At 43.4% G+C, this 23,316-nt stretch overlaps 1 protein-coding gene across 1 annotated transcript in view; it reads right to left on the reverse strand.

Moving 5' to 3' along the window:
- Positions 1 to 5,381: 5,381 nt before the first annotated feature.
- The window catches only part of F3 (coagulation factor III, tissue factor), an 18,396-nt gene continuing 461 nt past the window's right edge, over positions 5,382 to 23,316 (reverse strand). The window contains exons 2-6 of the mRNA XM_038745940.1: positions 16,084 to 16,195; positions 11,822 to 12,015; positions 9,881 to 10,059; positions 8,078 to 8,234; positions 5,382 to 6,607 (exon numbers count right to left, since the gene is read on the reverse strand). Coding sequence (XP_038601868.1) covers positions 6,471 to 6,607; positions 8,078 to 8,234; positions 9,881 to 10,059; positions 11,822 to 12,015; positions 16,084 to 16,195 — 779 coding nt within the window. The 3' untranslated portion in view covers positions 5,382 to 6,470. The remainder of the gene's footprint in view (positions 6,608 to 8,077; positions 8,235 to 9,880; positions 10,060 to 11,821; positions 12,016 to 16,083; positions 16,196 to 23,316) is intronic.

The following is a 23,316-nucleotide window of genomic DNA, read 5'->3' on the forward strand; positions in this document are numbered from 1 at the left end:
TTTGTGGGCACTTGTATCTGTGCCTAAAAGTCAGAAAACCTGGACTGAAGTCCCAGCTCTGCCCCTGACCTCCCGTGTGACCTTGGGCAAATGACCTCAGTTACCTCATCTGTAAAACTGGGATACAATGGATTGTGATTCCCCATGAGGAACGAGGACCATGTCGGATCCCAATTACCTATAGCCACCCCGGGCCTTAACATATAATGCATCCTTAGGAAATTCCATAATTATTTTCTTATTTGTATGAATGGAAACTGTGAACGGAAGGTAGTTCACTTTGCACAATAATCAAATTTAGGCTATTTTTCTTGGCCTCTAATCAACAATCTAGGGTGCAATTTCTCTCCTACTAATTCACTAGAATGTGACTACCAATTCAGAAACAAGAAGAGGAATGGCAAGATAGAAATCTTTGATGGGGAAGCAGTGTACTCTAGCAGAAAAAGCACAGGCCTAGGAGTTAGAGGATGTGGTTTCTATTCCAGTTCCTCCATTTGTCTGCTGTGTGATCTTGGGTAAGTCACTCAAACTTCTCTGTGCCTCAATTACCTCATCTATAAAATGGGGGTTAAGACTGTGAGCCCCGTGTGGAACAATCTGATTAGGTATCTATCCCAGTGCTCGATTCAGTGCCTAGCACATAGTAAGTGCTGAAGAAATACCATAAAAAATCCATTCTATTTTAATGTTCTCTTAGCACGAGTCTGGTCCTGTTTCCAGAAGGCAGCAAATATCCACTCTACAAGTAACACATCTTTCAGAAACTCTAGATGTCTCCTTCTGTGGAGTTTCACAGATTCCTTAGGTGCACAAGACAAGGGATTTACCCTAGAATTTCTTCCTCGATTTTTAAGTAGCATTGGAGAAATCTGCCGGTCCCAAACTCTCTCTCCCTGAGTTTTTAGGCTCACTGAGGGAGGGGAATAGAGTTCATTGCAGTCATTGCATTCCCTGAAGTCTGGAGTCATATGAATAGTGATTCAAACAGCACAGGGTCACATTCTTTTCAGATGGGGTCCTGGTATCTACCTCTCCATTGCAGAGAGCTGGCAGGTTATGCTGGAAATGTACTCCTGTTCCTTTTACTGGAACCGGTGCTAATAGAAGGGCTGGCTCTTATCAGGATTGACTTGGACTGCTTCACTCAAACACATGGATGGTTTCCAGCAATCTCCCTCTGCATTGACAACGTGATTAGCGAACTTAGAGGGGGAGAATTAGGAAGGTTTTTTTTGGTGGTGTTGATGTTGGTTTTTTTGCGTGTGTATGTGTTTCCTTCCTCTTCTTTTGTGTTTAATGTTGCTTTGACTGGCTCTTGAACCGAGAAGAAAGATGCAGTACACTCTCAGCTTGTATTTATTTTAGGGTTGTGGCTGCAAAATGAGTTCTCAGGGCAGAAGAGAAGCAGCGTGGCTCAGTGGAAAAAAGCCCGGGCTTTGGAGTCAGAGGTCATGGATTCAAATTCCGGCTCCACCACTTGTCAGCTGTGTGACTTTGGGAAAGTCACTTAACTTCTCTGTGCCTACCTCATCTGTAAAATGGGGATTAAGACTGTGAGCCCCCCATGGGACAACCTGATCACCCTGTAACCTCCCCAGAGCTTAGAACAGTGCTTTGCACATAGTAAGTGCTTAATAAATGCCATTATTATTATTATTATTATTATTATTATTAGAGGCAATGTGCAGGTTCTGTTTTGTGGAACTCTTTGGAGTTTATTCAGAATCACCTTCAACCCTGATCTTTCTCCCTCTCTGCAGTCTCACATTTCCCTCGGCCTTTAAGGCATCTCTACTTGGATGTTCTCCTGCCACCTTAAGCTTAACACGTCCAAAACAGAACTACTTATCTTCCCACCCAAAACCCGCCCTCCCCTTGACTTTCCCATCAGTATAGAAGGCACCATTATCCCTGTTATCCTTGGCTTCTCTGTCTCATTCAACCCATATATTCATTACAAAATTCCGTCAGTCCCACGTTCACAACATGGCTAAAATCCACCCATTTCTCTCCATCCAAACTGCTACCACATTAGTACCATCACTCATCTGCCTGGATTACTGCATCATGCTCCTTGCTGACCTCCCAGCCTCCTGTCTCTCCCCATTGAAGTCCATACTTCATTCATTAATTCAATCAATCGTATAATTCATTCATTCAATCATATTTATTGAGTGCTTACTGTGTGCAGAGCACTGTACTAAGCACTTGGGAAGTACAAGTCTGACCCTGAATGTTTGTGTCTGTGCCTTCTGGGTGTGAGTGAACGAGGGAGAGAGAGTGTGTGTGTGTGTGTGTGTTTGGTGTATATATGTATATCTGTATTTATTACTCTATTTTATTTGTACATATTCTATTTATTTTATTTTGTTAATATGTTTTGTTTTGTTGTCTGTCTCCCCCTTCTAGACTGTGAGCCCATTGTTGGGTAGGGACCGTCTCTATATGTTGCCAACTTGTACTTCCCAAGCGCTTGGTATAGTGCTCTGCACACAGTAAGCACTCAATAAATACGATTGAATGAATAATAATAATAATAATGGCATTTATTAAGTGCTTACTATGTGCAAAGCACTGTTCTAAGCGCTGGGGAGGTTACAAGGTGATCAGGTTGTCCCACGGGGGCCTCACAATCTTAATCCCCATTTTACAGTTGAGGTAACTGAGGCCCAGAGAAGTGAAGTGACTTGCCCAAAGTCACACAGCTGACAATTGGTGGAACCGGGATTCAGACCCATGAACTCCGACTCCAAAGCCCGTGCTCTTTCCACTGAGCCACGCTGAATGAATGAATACAAGTCGGCACCATATAGAGACGGTCCCTACCCAACAACGGGCTCACAGTCTAGAAGGGGGAGACAGACAACAAAACAAAACATGTAGACAGGTGTCAAAATTGTCAGAACAAATAGAATTAAAGCTATATGCACATCATTAACAAAATAGTAAATATGTACAAATAAAATAGAGTAATAAAACTGTACAAATATATATATACAGGTGCTGTGGGGAGGGGAAGGAGGTAGGGTGGCGGGGATGGAGAGGAGGAGAGGAAAAAGGGGGCTCATTCTGGGGCCAGACTTCATTCTGCTGCCTAGATCATTCTTCTACAGAAGTGTTCAGGCCACCTCTCCATTCCTTAAAATAATTCCAGTGGTTGCCCATCCATCGCCTCACCTCACCTCACCTCCCTTCTCTCCTCCAGCCCACCCCGCACCCTCCGCTCCTCTGCCGCTAATCTCCTCACGGTACCTCGTTCTCGCCTGTCCCGCCATCGACCCCTGGCCCACGTCCTCCCCCGGGCCTGGAATGGCCTCCCTCTGCCCATCCGCCAACCTAGCTCTCTTCCTCCCTTCAAAGCCCTATTGAGAGCTCACCTCCACCAGGAGGCCTTCCCAGACTGAGCGCCTGCCTTCCTCTCCCCCTCGTCCCCCTCTCCATCCCCCCATCTTACCTCCTTCCCTTCCCCACAGCACCTGTATATATGTATATATGTTTGTACAGATTTATTACTCTATTTATTTATTTTACTTGTACATATCTGTTCTATTTTATTTTGTTAGTATGTTTTGTTTTGTCTCCCCCTTTTAGACTGTGAGCCTACTGTTGGGTAGGGACTGTCTCTATGTTGCCAATTTGTACTTCTCAAGCGCTTAGTACAGTGCTCTGCACACAGTAAGCGCTCAATAAATACGATTGATGATGATGATGATGATCTCCGCATCGCACAAAAACCGTTCACCTTCACCACTCTTCACCATTCACCTACCTCACTTCACTACGCTCCTACTACAACCCAGCCAGTCTAATGCCAACCTTCTCACTGTGCCGCAATCTCAACTATCTCTCCGCTGACCCCTCGCCCACGTCCTGCCTCTGGTCTGGAAGGCCCTCCCTCCTCAAAGCTGACAATTACTCTCCCCCCGCTTCAAAGACTTACTGAAGGCATATCTCCTCCAAGAGGCCTTTCCTAAGCCCCCATTCCCTTCTGGGTCACCCTGACTTGTTCCCTTTATTCATCCCCTGGGCTCCTTCTAGCCCCACGTGACTTAAGTGCATATCTGTAATTTATTTATGTTAATGTCCATCTCCCCCACTAGACTGTAAGCTCATTGTGGGCAGGGAATGTGTCTGTTGTAGTGTCCTCTCCCAAGTGCTTATAAGGTACGGTGCTCTGCGTACCGTAAGCACTCGATAAATGTGATTGAATGAACTTCTTATGCAGAAGAGGTGATGAGAAGGTGCTGTTTTGTGGAACTGTTTGGAGTTTACTCCAAATAGGGCATTTCTAATAATAATGTTGGTATTTATTAAGCGCTTACTATGTGCCAAGCACTGTTCTAAGCGCTGGGGGCGGGTGGGGGGGATACAAGGTAATCAAGGTTGTCCCACGTGGGGCTCACAATCTTAATCCCCATATTACAGATGAGGGAACTGAGGCCCAGAGAAGTGACTTGCCCAAAGTCACACAGCTGACAAGTGGCAGAGGCAGGATTAGAACCCATGACCTCTGACTCCCAAGCCTGGGCTCTTTCCACTGAGCCACGCTGCTTCCCCTAGAAAGGAACCCCTTGGTCCTCCAGTACCTCCCCCTTATTAGGGTCTCCTGAACAAGGGTACCATGCCTGAATAGTGGAACTGTGTGGCAGGAGCCAAGGCAGAGGGACAGTAGGGGAGGAAAATAAAAATATCAGACAGAAAAGGCATTAAGTGCCAAGTCTACCCCAGACTGAGGACAGACTGGTGGCAAATGGACCCAATAATAATAATAATAGTATTTGTTAAGCACTTACTATGTGCAAAGCACTGTTCTAAGTGCTGGGGGAAACAAGGTAATCAGGTTGTCCCATGTGGGGCTCACAGTCTTAATCCCCATGTTACAGATGAGGTAACTGAGGCACAGAGAAGTTAAGTGACTTGCCCAAAGTGGCGGAGCGGGGATTAGAACCCGTGACCTCTGACTCCCAAGCCCGGGCTCTTTCCACTGAGCCACGCTGCTTCTTTAACACTAAACCAAGAGACTGGACGTCCAAAAATGAAATAGGGGAAGAGGCATCTGGGGGTTTTGATACGAAATGGAAAATATATAAATGAGAACATATCTTGGGGCCATTTGCAATGAGCCTTTTTTGGACTGGCTGGGCCCATGCTGGATTCCAATGCTTTAAGTGGGCAAGGACTGTCTGCTGTTATATTCAACTCTCCCAAGAGCTTAGAACAGTGCTTTGCACACAGTAAAGCACTCAAGCACTTAATGTAGTGCCTGACGCATAGTAAGCATTTAACCAAAAAAAAATTCAAGATTTCATCACTGCAACTCATCCCTTTCAACTGTAAAAGCCAATTACACCAATGTAACAGATGAAGATGACGAAAGGTGAGATAGCAAAACTGAGTCTTTACTTTATTCCCATTCACCTTTATTTATTAAAAAAGTATATTAAATAAGTTATCACAATATATACAAATATATATATATATATAAAATATCCTCTACATAAATAGAAGTTTCCCAAGTGCAAAAACCATACCAAAAATCCCACATACACAAACACACACCCCACATTACTTGTAGTAGCCTGAGTTTCTACAAAATCGGACATTCAATTGACTAGTAGTCTTATTATTAAAAATACATTATCCATCAAGTGTAAATCAGTTGTAGTGCTAAATCCTACTGCATACTAAAGAGGCACAAAATACACATTTCAAACTTGTTTCTTTAAGAACCTGCATCTCAAATGGTTAAACCGATAGTAGACTAGATGTAAATTAGGAAGTCTGTCCAATGCCAGTGTTGCTTTGTTTGTTGTGTCGTAGTTTCTCGTCAGTTTCTCAGAAAAATGTGCTCTTCCGAAGTCAACCCAAAGGCATAACTCATTCTTGTGTGTAGAATACTCAGTACCAGAGTGTGGCTAGTGTAGAAAGACCGATAGTGTTTCCAAGAAGTCGGGGAAATAGATTGCACCACCTACTAAAGTGTATTGTGGGTGGTCACAGTGAGTGGCTGACAGGAATAAAAAGTGTTTCAAAGAAACAGAGTTTTCCCTTCCTTCTTAAGGGAGGGTGACAAGCTCCATTACATTTAAAACGATAGGAATGTTTTGTTCTCCCAAAAGTACCACCAGATTTTCCACCACAAAATACGGAGTGTAAACTCTTCCTGTACACTGTCAACCCGTGGTGGGCAGGGAGGAGAATGTCTGCCAACTCTGTTATACTGTACTCTCCCAGTTGCTTAGTACAGTGCTCTGCGCTTAGTAAGCACTCGTTCATTCATTCAATACCATTTGAGTGTTGAGTGTGTGCTTTGTGCAGAGCACTGTGCTAAGCGCTTGGGAGAGGACAATACAACAAACACACATTCCCCACCCACAATGAGCTTACAGTCTAGAGGGGAAATATTATTGCTTGAATCCAGTAAGATGCAAGCTTTGCAGAAGCAGACACTTGTGAAGACGCTGCTTTTATGTAAAGCTAAGAGCGGAGTGGTCTTTTTTTGCGGAATCTTTCCTCTTCCTGCACCTATACAGAGTCACAGACAGGATGACAATGGTGATGACGATGATGACGAAAACTGCCGCCCCAGTGATGAAAAACAGTTCTGCAAGAAAACATCACAGACCAGGGTTAGAGGCATTTTGACATTCCCTACAGCCTCCATTAAGTATAAACTGTGAGGTTATAAATCTGCCATTTCCCCTATCTCTAATTTAATGCTTGTCTCCCCTAACTAGAATGCAAATTCCTTGAGGGCAGGGAATGTATCTAGGTCTAAGAAGCAGCATGGCCTAGTGGAAAGAGCATGAGTCTGGGAATCAGAGGACCTAGGTTCTAATTCCAGCACTGCCATGTGTATGCTGTGTGAGCTTGAGCAAATCACTTCTGTGTGCCTCCTACTTAGAGAAGCAGCGTGGCTCAATGGAAAGAGCCCGGGCTTGGGAGTCAGAGGTCATGGGTTCAAATCCCAGCTCCGCCAATTGTCAGCTGTGTGACTTTGGGCAAATCACTTAACTTCTCTGTGCCTCAGTTACCTCACCTTAAAATGGGGATGAAGCCTGTGAGCCCCCCTTGGGACAACCTGATCACCTTGTATCCCCCACCAGTGCTTTGCACATAGTACGCACTTAACAAATGCTATTATTATTATTATTCCTTACACTGTGAGCCCCAGATGGGACATGTTAACCTGGTTAACTTGTATCCATTCATTCATTCAATCATATTTCTCAGTGCTGGGCACATAGTAAGTGCTTAACAAGTATTATCATTATGAACTCTGCTGTATTGCATTCTCCCAAGAACTTAATACAGTGCTATGCACATAGTAAGCTCTTAATACCAGTGATTGCCCCACATGACTTCTGAACAGCAGAAAACCTAGGCACTCATTTCAATTAATTTCATTCTGATGAATTCAGAGTTTCTAAAAATCTAAAGAGATAAGGATAGGAATCACTAATGGTTAAAATAAAGCACTTGCAATCTTACCCCACCCCCCCCCTCCTGCAACAAACTTCCCCCACACACACCCAGGGGAGAAAAATCCCTTTGGTAAGGAGGTGGGAGGGTAAATGTACTCCACAGGTTATAAAATATACATACTATATATGGACTGTCTCACTGAGGTAGTAAATAGGAAATACTGGTTATGCTTAAACATCCAACTGTTTAAAACTATTTGGAAGTGAAAAGAAAATTTAGAGAAAAGACGTTTTAGTAGTACAATTTGGGAATAATTTCAGTGTGTGTAGTCTCTTTCCATGAGTTCTGAAGTTGTGGGAAGAAGGGCAAACCTAAAGGAGGAACCCAAATAACCACTTTAATTGGGACCCGTGGGCAGGGAATGTGTCTGTTTATTGTTGTAGTCTCCTAAGCACTTAGTACAGTGCTCTGCACACAGTAAACGTTCAATAAATACGACTGACTAGAATCTTACTGCAGAACTGAGTGCAAAAAAAAAAAATTCTCAGAGTGAGCCCACTGATGTCTAAAAATGCTCAGTATGTGGGACCCAGCCCATTTAAAGTTGGCATAGGCCATAAATTAGTCTTTGTTTTCAGTAGAGACTCACCTTCAGATAAAACTTTCTTTTGACTGGTACACGCAATCCGGCTCTCTGGGCTTTTCTGGTTTTTACTGCGAGACCGGATTGTTGCCTGCACATTGAAGCAGTAGTCTTCTCTCTCCACATTGAGCAGAAATTCATTGGTATCAGTCTTTTCTGATTTCTGTTAAAAAAAAAAAAAAAAGGCACGTGTTTAACACAATGTACCAGTTTTCACTGCAGACTTGTGTTAATAAGAGTGTGCTCTGATTGCCGGAGAGGCATTTTGATACCCCCAACCCCACAATACTTATGTACAAATTCTTAAACTCTACTATTGCCCCCACGTAGAATATAATGTAATGTCATCTCCTCCTCTAGATGTAAACTCCTTGTGGGCAGGGAATGCATCTCCCAACTCTGCAACCAGTCAATATTTAATCAGTACCAGCGATCAACTGCTTGGAGGTGGAGGAGGAAGCAGGATGGGGAAAGGTGGAACAAAATGGCAGGGGGGACAAAACTTAGTGTCCAACCACCACTGCTAACCAGATGTCAGACCAGATGGATACAGAACCACTATGTCACTCCACCACTCTGATGGCTGGAAAAAAAAAAAACCACCCTAAATTCCCACGGCGCCTTTCCTCATCCCCAGTACACCTGATGACTCATTCATTCAATCGTATTGAGCGCTTACTGTGTGCACAGCACTGTATTAAGCACTTCAAAAGTACAATTCGGCAACAGAGACAATCCCTACCCAACAATGGGCTCACATAATGATAATGGTATTTAAGCGCTTACTATGTGCCAGGGACTGTATTAAGTGCAACTGATGTTCACCACCACCACCTCATCCATGGTGAATTTTCTGGTCCCTCTAGACTGTAAGCTTGATGTAGGCAGGGACTGTCTGTTTATTTTTAGTGTCTCAAGCATTTCATACGGTGCTCCGCACACAGTAAGTGCTTAATAAATAGAGAAGCAACGTGGCTCAGTGGAAAAAGCACGGGCTTGGGAGTCAGAGCTCAGGGGTTCTAATCGCGGCTCCGCCAATTGTCAGCTGTGTGACTTTAGGCAAGTCACTTAACTTCTCTGTGCCTGTTACCTCATCTGTAAAATGGGGATTAAGACTGTGAGCCCCACGTGGGACAACCTGATCACCTTGTAACCTCCCCAGTGCTTAGTACAGTGCTTTGCACATAGTAAGCGCTTAACAAATACCATTATTATTATTATTATTATTATTATAAATACGATTGACTTAGTCCCACCAAAGGAGGTATAAGTCCATTTTTGTGGAATGTATTTGATGCCTACTCTGTGAGCCAAGCACTGGGATAAAAATCAAGATAATCAGTCTGGACTCAGTCTAAAGGGAGGGAGAAGATGTTCAATCCCTGTTTTATAAATGAGGAAATTGTGGCACATTGGGGTGAAATGACTTGCCCAAGATCATGCAGCTGGCAAGTGGCAGAGCTGAGCATAGATCCAGGGACTCCTGACTCCCAGTCCCGTGCCTCCCGTTCCAAGTTCCAGCCCCATTCCCAACTTGAGAAGCAGAATTAACACGGCAAAAGGGAGCTCTTCTGAGTTCTCACTTGAAGGAAAAAACAATCTATAATCAATTGCATTTACTGAGAGCTTAGTGGGGGCAGAGAACTGTATTAAGTGCTTTGGAGAGTAAAGTAGGGCAATTCAACTTGTCAAGGAGCCAGTTCTTGTTTGGCCAGAACTGTTTCAGCAGATGGAGGAGGAAGAGAGGGGAAACCCACTACTAAAAATAAATAAAAGGGATAAAAGGGATTTTAAAAGGGGCAAACTCACCTTTCCCGTACTTGCCGCTTTCCAATAAAACAGCGTGTAACTTAGATTTCTGCCAAAAATCCCACGAAGGGTTTTGAGGTTTTGCTCATGTCGGAGAGCAGTATGGGGATCGTGAACGACCACTCTCAACTCGGTGCCATTTTGACTGAAACTTTCAATTATTGGCTGTCCGATATTGGCTAAAACAAACAAAAGGAGACATAAGAACGATGGAATCTTGAACAGAGCAAAAACCTACACTGGTTTTCATCCAGCTGGGAGATAAGAATTCAAAAAGAGAATCCAAAGAGTGAACTTGACTCAAGAATCTAATCCTCATCCCTGCTTTGGAGAAAACAACATCAGCAAGGAACCCTGGAGCCAAGAACTCTTTGAAAAATTAGACGGAGAATTGCACTCTGCCTTACAAAACCACAGTAGAAATGAGTTTTGAGTGAACAGAAATCTACACCCCAAGATTCCTCATATGAAATATTTCAAATGCGAGCACTAGAAAGGTCTCCCATCTATATATGAATAGTTAGGTTTTAAATCTCTCCCCCTTCTAGACCGTTGTTGAGTAGGGACCGTCTCTGTGTTGCCGACTTGCACTTCCCAAGCACTTAGTACAGTGCTCTGGACACTTTAAGCGCTCAATAAATACAATTGAATAAACAAATGAATTTTGGGCACCCAAAATGGTTAAGGGATTTATTTATATCAAGGCACTTTGTCAAGGCAGAGAAGCAACCATGGACTAGTGGATAGAGTCTGGGCCTAGGGGTCCAAAGGACCTGGGTTCTAATCCCAGCTCCACCACCTGTCTGCTGTGTGACCTTGAGCAAGTCAATTAACTTCTCTGTGCCTCAGTTATCTCATTTGTAGAACGGGAATTAAGATTGTGCACCCCATCTGGTACAGGGACTGTGTTCATCCTGATTAGTTTGTATCTATCCTAACAGTACAGTGCCTGTCACAAAGCAAACACTTAGCACATGCCATGAAGAATTCAAAACTCTAAAGGCCGAGGCTGTGCCTTTCTACTGATTTTTGTACTGCTCTACAGAAGGGGTGGAAACAAGTAATAACTCAATCAGAAAAGTAAGTTGTAAAATGTTTGCAGCTGTAAAATGTCTGGAAAGTCAGTTATGACCAAGTTGTATCACTGCTGGTATTCCGATGGATTCTTTCATGTACAGTTATTTCTCCTTCAACATGTGCATTTGAAGGAGAATTTTAAGTCCTCATGGTAGGGAAAATTGGGTTGCAATACTCCTACCTCTGTTGATGTCCCTTCTGATATTACATCACATTTTTATCTAGACATATGTTGTCAGAAAAATGCTCTGTAAATCCTCAACTATGTTCTAGCCAAAACACATAATAATAATAATCATAATAGTAATTCTAATAATAATAATAATAGTATTTAAGTACTTTGTGTCATAATAGTAATTCTAATAATACTAATAGTGTTTGTTAAGCACTTTGTACCGAATACTGGGGAAAATACAGTTTAATCAGGTTGGAAACAGTCCCTGTCCCACATGGGGCTCACAGTCTGTCAGAGAGTAAACAGGTGTTTTAATCCCCATTTTACAGATGAGGAAACTGATAATGATAATAACTGTGGTACTTAAGGGCTTACTATGTGCCAGGCACTGCACTAAGCACTGGGGTGGATACAAGCAAATTGGTTTGATCACGGTCTCAATCCCCATTTTACAGAGGAGGTAACTGAGGCCCAGAGAAGTGAAGTGACTTGCCCAAGCAGACAAGTGGTAGAGCTGGGATTCGAACCCATGACTTTCTCACTCTCAGGCCCATGCTCTAGCAACTAGGCCATGCTGCTGCTTATGTTCCAGGAGAAGTGACCGTATATAACTGTCACTCAAGCCAGCCAAAGTTAAGGCATTCGATAAGGGGAATTGCATTCTTTCAGTCCCAAATACTTCTACTTACTGTGTAGGTATGGCGTGAAATCGGGAGTGTTTACATGAGGAGGTTCTTCAATGTCATCTTCTAGCGTCACTTGCTTTTCTATAAGGATCCGGGCGGAGTAGTTTTCCATCACATCTTTCATGTCATCTGTGACATCACACTCTGTTGCTGAAGTACGGATGCATTTCTTTTTCCATCTGTCTGCTTTGCTGGAACTAAAAGGGATAAGGTGGTTTTTAATTCAGAAAAATTTGCTCTTTTTTGTTGTTTTAAATGTGACATCTGCTGGCCATTAGTTTTGTGGGAAAGAATTTTTTGGGGGAAAAACGTTTCCTCTGGGGTATGCAGCAGCAGCTCCGTAACTCTAAAGACACGACCGCGTGCCAGGAGGCAAACTCATTCGCTTGAGACTTTTTAAAACCTGAAATGCTCTAAGGTTCTTTCACTTCTTTCCTTAGGTTTATCTGTTTAAAACAAACAAAAAAACAAAAGCCCTTTACCTAGCTGACTTTTTTTTATGACAAATCCTGAAAGCATGGCATATTTTCTGAATCGTAATCTAATAAAATTCCCCTTCAAAAAAAGGTTTCGTGTCTACAAAATGAAGAGGAAGTTCCTCCAGTAATGATATTATTATTACTATTAAATTTATTATTAAAGTAAGTAATAATATTATTACTTGCCAAAAGAGGATGCATTTCTAATACTGCTTGGCAGGCTGAATGACTAATCATTTCATTAACTGCTTTCTGAGTCTGGTGACTAGGATGTGACTTAAAGAGCTCCTATTGAAATCTGCACTGCCCTAAAGTTATGTCAGGGAAACTAAACAACCAGGAATAAGTCATGGTTTCCTAATAAGTAACTGTTTGGTGCTCAAGCACATGTTAAATTAAGTGAATTATGTGTTCTCAGCAACTCAATCAAAGGTGGCTTTGGGCAGACCTGTCCTGTTGGAATACACTCAGGAAGCCTAGACTCATTTAATAATAATAGTACTGATATTAATTGAGCAGCCACTGGGTTTAGAATCTATTTTCTTGCTAGATTGCCAAGAAAGGACTTGAGTATATATTTTAAGAAGGAAAAAAACACTCATTTACTACTAAAGTTGAGAATTCAGTGGCTAGCTTCCTCCCTAATCACATGATTTAAAACCTATGTAGCTCATTGAGGGAAGATCCTGCTTTTTCTACACTTTAGTTGGATGAACCATAACAGAGTTAGGCAGCAAGCAAAGCCACCTGCCCCTTCTGTGATGGAAGATGTAGACAGAGGCTCTGGACTCTAAAATGAAACACAAGGCAGCTGATTCTTGTATTTTTACTCAGCCCAAGAAGCAGATTCACTGAACATATCAGGTGAAGTCATTTTAGACTCCATTTTTTAGAAAATTTACTTCAAAAACCTCAAAGATTTTCCAGGTAATTGTTTTGGATGAAGACTAGCCACCATATAATTTGCTGGAACTGTCAGGCTTTATACTAGTCATAAAAATGTTTATAATCCCTTTTATACATTTCCTCTACTTCTATTGCTTTCTCCTACCTGTAATTTTATTTGAGTTTCTGTCTCCCTTGCTAGATTGTAAAATCCTTGAGGGCAGGAATTATGTCTACTAACTTTTATCATAATCTTCCAAGTGCTTATTACAGTACACTACATACAGTGAACACTTAATAAATGGATGTGTACATATATAAAGATCAAGGAAATATAGGCCTAGAGGAGATGAACCTGCTTGTGAATTTTAGACCAGAATGACCAACATCCACCCTAAGATAAATATAACACTCTGACTAGTGACACTTCTACGAAAATTATAGGAAAGAAAAGATCATCTTCCAAATCACAATTCCTGGAACATTTTAGAAGGCAAAATGTTGCTTTTTGGTTGGCAAGGAAATGCAGCTCTAAATTTTGGCTTTGGTAACCAGTATAATCCATTACGAACAAAATCTGTCCATTATGGACAATCTATGGTTGAAATGCCAAAAAAACTATTAAATTTAGAAATCTGTTTCTTCAAGGCACAACATTTTTTGGGTCTTTATTGCCAATCGATGGAATACATTGAACAGCTGGTGTGCAGGCTGGTCTACTAAATCCTTGGGAGAAAATACAGAATTAGAAAAATTCTCCACCCAAGGAATTTACAAGCTGGCAGAAGAGACAGATGATAAAATAAGTTACAGGTAGGCGGAAACAACAGAGTATAAAAGATAAATACGTGGGTGCTATGAAGTGATCTAACTCTGTCAGTCGATGGTATTTATTGCGTGCTTACTTTGTGAAGAGCACTGTACTAAGCACATGGGAGAGTACCACATAACAGACACATTCCCTGCCCAGGATGAGCTTACAGAATAGAGGGAAGATGACCAGCCCTGAGCATCAAATGTCTAAGTAATGTGGATGTGCTGAATTGGTAGGCATGATTGGAGATGGAGATTTGGAGTGAAGAGATGCAATTTTAGAAGGGGTTTGAAAATGGAGAGAGGAGTGGTCTGCTGGTTGTCAAGGGGGAGGGAAATCCATACAGATGATGTGAGCAAGAGGTCATTAGCAGGAGACACTAGACCGAGGTACAGTGGGTAGATTAGCTTGAGGGGAAAAAAGAGGGTGAGCTGGGGTGTAGTGGGAGAGAAGAGTGGACATGTAGGAGGGAGAGAGCTGAGTGAGTGCCTGAAGAATCGATCATCAGGAATTTGTGTTTTGATGTGGAGAGGAATGGGTATCCTTTGGAGATTCATGAGGAATGGAGAGATATGTACAGAATAACATTTTTGAAATCTGATTAGAGCAACTGGGCTGAAGAGGGGGAAAGAGTGGAACAGCAAGAAGGCTGATGCAGTTGTTGAGTCAGTATAAGTGCCTGGACCAGCGTGGTGGGAATTATGGATGGAGAGAAAGGGAATGATTCTGGAAATATTATGGAGAGAGAAGCACCAGACTGAACGTGGAGCTTGAAGGGGAGAAGTCAAAGATAATTCAATCAGTCATTAAGCACTATGTGCACAGAGTACAATATAACTATTAGCAGACATGTTCCCTGCCCATAACGCGCTTAATTCCAAGGTGTTAGATTTGAGAGGAGGAAAGGATGGTCATGTCATCAACTGTGATGGGAAAAGTAGGAGGAGGGAAGGTGAAGTTTCAGTTTTGGAGCTTTATATGTCAGTGGCACAACAATCATTGGTATTTATTGAGTGCTTACTGTATGCAGGGCACTGTACTATATGTGCTTGGGAGGGTACAATATAACAGTAATTAATAATAATGATGGCATTTATTAAGCACTTACTAGGTGCCAGGCATTATTCTAAGTGCTGGGGAAGTTACAAGATAATCGGGTTGGACACAGTCCCTGTCCGACACAGGACTCACGGTCTTAATCCCCATTTTACAGATGAGGGAACTGAGGCACAGGGAAGTGAAATGACTTGCTCAAGGTCACACAGCAGACAAGTGGCAGAGCTGAGATTAGAACCCATGACCACCTGACTCGAAGGCCCATGCTGCTTCTCTAGAGTCGATAGACACGTTCCTGGTCTCCTGGAGGTTGGTGGATATGCGAGATTGCAGAGGGCGGAGAGGTCAGGGCTGGCAAAAGAGATTTGGGAGTCATCAGCATACAGGTGGGAGTGCGTAGTGCTTAAGAGGAAGGAACCAAATATTGAGCCTTGAGCGATACCCACAGTTAGAGAGTGGGAGGCAGATGAAGAGATGGTGAAAGAGATTGAGAAGGAGTGGACAGAGATAGGAGAACTAGCACAGAAGTTTCTCCCTCTCCCCCTTGCCATAAACAGTCAGTGGATAAGGGTCAAGGAGGATTAGGAATGAGGAGGGTCTAAGTGACCTTGGAAAGAGGAGGTCTCAGGAGTGAAGGGGGAAAAAGTGAAGGGATTGTAGAGGGTCAGAGTGAATCAGAAGTGTGTTAACCTGTTTGAGGAGTTGGGACAGAAATGGGAGGAAAGGGATGGGGTCCAGAGCAGGCTTTTTTAAGGTGGGCATGTTTGAAAGCATAGGGGGCGAAACTATCCTTAGACTCTACTCTTTCTCCTATCTGTAATATATTTAACGTCTGTCTCCCTCTGTAGACTGCAAGTTCCTTGTGGGCAGGGATCGCTTCTACCAATTCTATCGTACTGTACTTTTCCAAGCGTTTGGTACAGTGCTCTCTGCACACTGTAAGATACCTTCGTCGATCACTAGTGATATTTGTACTGAGGCACTGGGAAGAGGAAACAAAACTCATAGGTATAGCAAACACGTCGATTTACCTTATTTCGACAGTATAGACATAATCTTCTAGTGTGGACTGCCATTCCAAGATGGTCTTGAAGTCAGTAGATTTCCAAGTTACATTAACTGCTCTTAACAGTTCTGAAGGGTCTGGAAAGAGGAGAAAGAAAAGCTCCTAAGGTTACATGTGATGCTTAGCCATTTGTTATATAGCGGTGAATACTTACTAAATATGTCCTATTGATGCATCTATGGCAGAAAATGTTTGTGTAAATTACAATTCCTTCTACCCCGTGTATAAACATAGACTTTTAAGGTACTGCTGTGTATGCTGCTTGCAAATCCTGTCACTTTAAAAAATCTACCTTTCGGTGTCCTGATCTTCCAAAAAGCTTCTGTCAAAGGAGAGCAATCCCCCCACTCCGATCGCCTCCTGCCAGGTGGATCTAGTTACTAAACTGGGGGATTTGGGAGAATATTTCATTATGTTTAAAACATTTATTTTGCTCTCTCTGCTCTTTCTGTTCCTCTACGAGCAGTCACTTATTTAAATTGTGGCTACAGTGAAAAGTTCCTCACTCCCCTTATTAAACCTTAAAAGCACAGATTCACTATATTTCTCATACCAAATACTTTTGTGCTTAATAATTGAGGAGCATTTTTTTGCATTATTTTAAAAATTTACACTATGGCCTAACCAACCAAGTAGTAAGTTTATTTACCTGATTTGGGTTATTGCAATCAAAACATCCCCAAAGAGCCCTTTCCAGATTTATAAAATGCAGTCAAAAGTTCCCATTAAAATGAAACCATTGACCCTGTTTCCATAATAACTTACAAATGGCCGGGACAGATTTTCACTTTTGCACTTAATCAATGATATTTATTAAGCACTTACTGTGTGCTGAACTATACTAAGTGCTTGGGAAAGTTTATGGGAGTCAGAAGCACCTGGATTCTAATACCAGATGTTACACTTGTTTGCTGTGTGACCTTGGGAAGGTCACTTAACTTTTCTGTGTCTCAATTCCCTCATCTGTACAATGGTTCTTAAGACTTTGAGCCTCATGTGGGACAGGGACTGTGTCCAACCCAATTTGCTGGTACCCACCCCAGTGCTTAGTACAGTGCCTGGCACTGTGGGCATAACAAATACCATTATTATTAGTGCACAGCATCACTCTGATTGGAAAATTCCTATACAGTGCATATATAACTTGAACTCCAAGAATGCAAGTGTGTATTCATCGTACAGTGCTCTGCACACAGTAAGCGCTCAGTAAATGATTGAATATAAAACACTAAAAAGCAGTCACCAACAATTATTAATACTAAGCACAAGAAATGAGTGACAGAGACTCTTTCAAAATCAGTGTAATCCTGACTTCCCTCAAAAATAGGGTTTTTGAATTTTTAAATACGGCGTAATGTGAACTATTTCCAGACAGGGGCCTAGAACAGATCCATTCTAAATCTTGGACAATCAGTCCACGACATATTTAAACAGGGAGCTAGGAATGATCGTTTTACCAAAATCTGACCTATTTAGTGCATCTTGCAATGGACAATTAAGGAATTTTTTTGTGTGTGAAATGGACCATTAACAATCCTACACACCTTCCCAGTTAATAATAATAATAATGGCATTTATTAAGCTCTTGCTATGTGCAAAGCACTGTTCCACATGCTGTGGAGGTTACAAGGTGATCAGGTTGTCCCACGGGGGGCTCACAGTATTAATCCCCATTTTACAGTTGAGGTAACTGAAGCACAGAGAAGTCAAGTGACTTACTCAAAGTCACACAGCTGACAATTGGTAGAGCAGGGATTTGAACCCATGACCTCTGACTCCAAATCCAGGGCTCTTTCCACTGAGCCACGCTGCTTCCCCGTTAAGAACCAGTACATGCACACACTATATACACGACTGTGTATGTAGTGTATATAGTGTATTTCTAGACTGTGAGCCCACTGTTGGGTAGGGACCGTCTCTTTATGTTGCCAACTTGTACTTCCCAAGCGCTTAGTACAGTGCTCTGCACACAGTAAGCATTCATGAACAAGTTTTGCAATCCGGTGCTTCTCTCCTTTCGAATCTTAGGGACTTAAAGTTGCTTTTTCATTTTTGTATTGTATGCACTTTTAAGAAGAGTTGACAGCAAGGCTATTTCCTTCGGCTAGTTTAAAGATTAAACAAATACTTCTGACCTTCGGGTCAAAATATACACAAGTCTTTTAAAAAAAAAAAAGCAGCTCATTAAATTAAGTGAGGGGAAGAACACACAAAACTTTGCTCTTCAGCTAAAAGCAAAGCTCCAGATCAAGCTCCAGTTGCATTCAGCAAGCTAGCTGCATAGCAAAGTTGACATAACCCAGGGATAGCTTCTCATCCGCAGATCTATAAACAATATTTAAAGGGACCAAAGCACCAGGGATGAAAGGTAACCGAGATGAACTGGCAGCGAAAGAATCAATCAACCAATCATAATATGTAGAGAAGCAGCGTGGCTCAGTGGAAAGAGCCCGGGCTTTGGAGTCAGAGGTCATGGGTTCAAATCCCGGCTCTGCCACTTGTCAGCTGTGTGACTTTGGGCAAGTCGCTTGACTTCTCTGGGCCTCAGTTACCTCATCTGTAAAATGGGGATTAAAACTGTGAGCCCCCCCGTGGGATAAACTGATCACATTGTAACCTCCCCAGCGCTTAGAGCAGTGCTTTGCACATAGTAAGCCCTTAATAAATGTCATTATTGTTATTATTATATAGAAGCAGCATGGCTCAGTGGAAAAAGAGCACAGGCTTGGGAGTCAGAGGTCATGGGTTCTAATCCCGGCTCCCCCCACATGTCTGCTACGTGACTGGCTATGTGACCTCATCTGTAAAATGGTGATTAAGACTGTGAGCCCCACGTGGGACAACCTGATCACCTTGTATCCCCCCCGCAGCGCTTAGTACAGTGCTTTGCACACAGTAAGCGCTTAACAAATGCCATCATTATTATTATTTATTGAACGCTTATTGTGTGAAGGGCACTGTACTTAATACTTGGGATTAACCAATCATATTTACTGAGCGGTCACTCTGCTCAGAGCACTGTACGAAGTGCCGAGAGAGTCCAATCATCATCATCAATCGTATTCATTGAGCGCTTACTGTGTGCAGAGCACTGTACTAAGCGCTTGGGAAGTACAAGTTGGCAACATATAGAGACAGTCCCTACCCAACAGTGGGCTCACAGTCTAAAAGTCCAATATAGAGAGTTGGTACACACCTTCTCTGCCCAAAACGAATAGTCTCTTTGTTTTAGAAGGGTGGGTTCCTGGAGCACTCTGCTCCTCTCTCCAGGTGAGTACGTATGTTTACATGTACATGTGCATTCACACACAAAATCAGTGATATTGAGTGCTTACTGTGTGCAGAGCACTGTACTAAGCACTTGGGAGAGACCACTACAGCAGGAGTTGCTAGACATGTTCCCTGCCCACAAGGAGTAATCTGAATCCATCCCAGTGCTTAGTAATAATAATAATGATGATGATGATGGCATTTATTAAGCGCTTACTATATGCAAAGCACTGTTCTAAGCGCTGTGGAGCTTACAATGTGATCAGGTTGTCCCACATGGGGCTCACAGTCTTAATCCCCATTTTACAGATAAGGGAACTGAGGCACAGAGAAGTTAAGTGACTTGCCCAAAGTCACACAGCCGACAAGTGGCAGAGCCGGGATTTGAACCCATGACCTCTGATTCCAAAGCCCGGGCTCTTTCCACCGAGCCCCATTGCTTCCCCAAACAACTAAAATATACTAACTATCCACCCACAGCCCTTCTTAGACTTATATATCACTAAGAAATTTAACAAGATCCCGCATCTGTAACTGAATTGCTTCTGCTCAGTCAAAACTTGATGGACCGGAAAAAAAAGGGGTAGAGATGTAGATTCGTTTACGTATTTTTGAAATTCTTTCTAGTTAACACTGTTAGCCGAAAAAGCAGTCTTTTCTGTAAAGACAATGTCAATACTAAACTTTTATAAGTATTAATGCGGCTTTCCATGCTAATTTATTAAAATAAGACACCTGTTTGTCTATTTAGTGACACCCAGACAGTCATAATCCCCTTAATCCCCTTAGTACATAATCCCCTTAGTACAGTGTCTGGCACATAGTAAGTGCTTAACAAATGGCATTATTATTATTAATTATTATTATTCTATAGGGGTCGGCTCCTAGGGGGTTCAGCTTGCAACCCGAGTGCTCTCCGCTCTCCAGGAGAGTATGTGTGTATCTGTACACACACAGAGATATCAATGGCACGTACTGAGCGCTTGCTGCGGGCGGAGCGCTGTACTGAACGCTCGGGAGAGGACAATCCAGCACACATAGTCCGTCCACCCCACTCAGAGAGACCGACTCTCCCACAACGAATCCCTCCCGTCCCTTGGGGGTGGTCCAGGCGAGCCCCTGGACTGGCCCCCTCACCCATTCCTAATAAATAATGCTATTTGTTAAGCGCTTACTATGTGCCAGGCACTGTACTAAGTGCTGGGGTGGATGCAAGCAAATCGGGATAGACACGGTCCCTGTCCCAAGTGTGACTCACAGTCTCCATCCCCATTTGACAGATGAGGGAACTGAGGCCCAGAGAAGTGACTTACCCAAGGTCATACAGCGGACAAGTGGCAGAGCCTCCCCCATTCCCCATCCGTCTCCTCATTCATTCAATCGTATTTATTGAGCGCTTACTGTGTGCAGAGCACTGTATTAAGCGCTTGGGAAGTACAGAGGTGGTCCCTACCCAACAATGGGCTCACAGTGTAGAAGGGGGAGGCAGACAACAAAACCACCCAGCCCTGAGGGGGGTGGGCAAACCCCTTACCCACCCCTGCCGGGGCAGAGGGGCACGGAGGACACTTTGTCCTTGGTGTACTGGACTTGTGGGAGCAGTGTGGCTTAGTAACAAAAACGCGGGCTTGGGAGTCACAGGTCATGGGTTCTAATCCAGACTCCCACCACTTAGCCGTGTGACCTCGGGTAAGTCACTTCACTTCTCTGGGCCTCTCAGTTCCCTCATCTGGAAAACGGGGATGAAGACTGATCCCCACGTGGGACATCCTGATGACCTTGTACCTACCCCAGCGCTTGGAACAGTGCTTGGCACATGGGAAGCGCTTAACAAATACCACCATCATCATCATGATTTGTACCTCAAGTGCTTCGACCAGTGCTCTGCACACAGTAAGCGCTCAATAAATACGACTGAATGAATGAATCATCATCATCATCATGACTTCTCCGGGCCCCCTTGAGAAGTAGCACGGCCCAGGGGCCGGAGCCGGTCCTGGGAGACAGAAGGTCCTGGGTTCTAATCCCGCCCCTGCCACTTGTCTGCCGTGTGACCTCGGGCAAGCCTAGTGCTTAGAACAGTGCTTGGCACCTAGTAAGCGCTTAACAAATACTGTGATTATTGTCCAGTTCCCTGGGCCTCAGTTCCCAGGGCTGGAAAATAGGGATGGAGGCGGGGAGGCTCCTAGGGAAATGGGCCTGTGTCCAGCCAGGCGCTCAGTACAGTGCTTGGGATTAGCCAATCATATTTACTGACCGGTTCATTGATTAATTCATTCAGTCATATTTATTGAACGCTTTACTGTGTGCAGAGCACTGTACTAGGCACTTGGGAAGTACAATTTGGCAACAGAGAGCAACAGTCCCTACCCAATTACATCACTCTGTGAAGAGCACTGTATGAAGTGCTGAAGGAGAGTCCAATAGAACAGAGTTGGTAGACACCTTTCCTGCCCAAAACGAATGATCTCTTAATGATTATAATAATAATGATTCATTCAATCGTATTTATTGAGCGCTTACTGTGTGCAGAGCACTGTACTAAGCACTTGGGAAGTACAAGTTGGCAACATATAGAGACGGTCCCACCCAACAGCGGGCTCACAGTCTAGAATGATGGTATTTTTTTAAGCGCTTACTATGTGTGAAGCACTGTTCTAAGCGCTGGGTGGGGGGGGGAGATACAAGGTGATCAGGTTGTCCCACGGGGGGCTCACAATCTCAATCCCCATTTTCCAGATGAGGGAACCGAGGCCCAGAGAATAATAATAATAATGATGGTATTTAAGTGCTTGCTATGTGCAAAGCAGTGTTCTAAGCGCTGGGGAGGTTACAAGGTTATCAGGTTGTCACACGGGGGTCTCACAGTTTTAATCCCCATTTTACAGATGAGAGAACCAAGGCACAGAGAAGTTAAGTGACTTGCCCAAAGTCACACAGCGGACAGTTGGTGGATCCAGGATTTGAACGCACGAACTCTGACTCCAAAGCCTGGGCTCTTTCCACTGAGCCACGAGAGAAATGAAGTGACTTGCCCAAAGTCACACAGCTGACAAGTGGCGGAGTCGGAATTAGAACCCACGACTTCTAACTCCCAAGCCCAGACTCTTTCCACCAAGCCACACTTTTAGAAGGGTAGGCATGTAGTAAGCGCTTAAGAAATCCCACCATCATCCTCATCAATACCATCATCATCATGGGCACGTAGTAGGTACTTAAGAAATACCACCATCATCCTCATCAGTCGTTCATTCATTCAATCGTATTTATTGAGCGCTTACTGTGTGCAGAGCACTGGGCTAAGCGCTTAATACCAATACCATCATCCTCATCGTGCTGATCCTGGGCAAGTCACTTAACTTCTCTGTGCCTCAGTGACCTCATCTGTAAAATGGGGATGAAGTCTGCGAGCCCCACGTGGGACAACCTGATCACCTTGTAACCTCCCCAGCGCTTAGAACAGTGCTCTCTTTGCACGTAGAGTGGCTCAGTGGAAAAGGCCCGGGCTTTGGAGTCAGAGGTTGTGGGTTCAAACCCCTGCTCTGCCAACTGTCACTCATTTATTAAATCGTATTTATTGAGCGCTTACAGTGTGCAGAGCACTGTACGCGCTTGACAGCTGTGTGACTTTGGGCAAGTCACTTCACTTCTCTGTGCCTCAGTTCCCTCATCTGTAAAATGGGGATTAAGACTGTGAGCCTCGTGTGGGACATGATCACCTTGTATGCCCCCCACCCCCACCAGCGCTTAGAAAGCACACAGTAAGCGCTTAACAAATGCCATCATTACTATCATTATTAAGAAGCCCGGGATTGGGAGTCAGAGGTCATGGGTTCAAATTCCGACTCCATCAATTCATTCAATCGTATTTATTGAGCGTTTACTGTGTGCAGAGCACTGGACTCATTGTCAGCTGTGCGACTATGGG

Source organism: Tachyglossus aculeatus, chromosome 4 (assembly GCF_015852505.1).
Source record: "Tachyglossus aculeatus isolate mTacAcu1 chromosome 4, mTacAcu1.pri, whole genome shotgun sequence".
Lineage (NCBI taxonomy): Eukaryota > Metazoa > Chordata > Mammalia > Monotremata > Tachyglossidae > Tachyglossus > Tachyglossus aculeatus.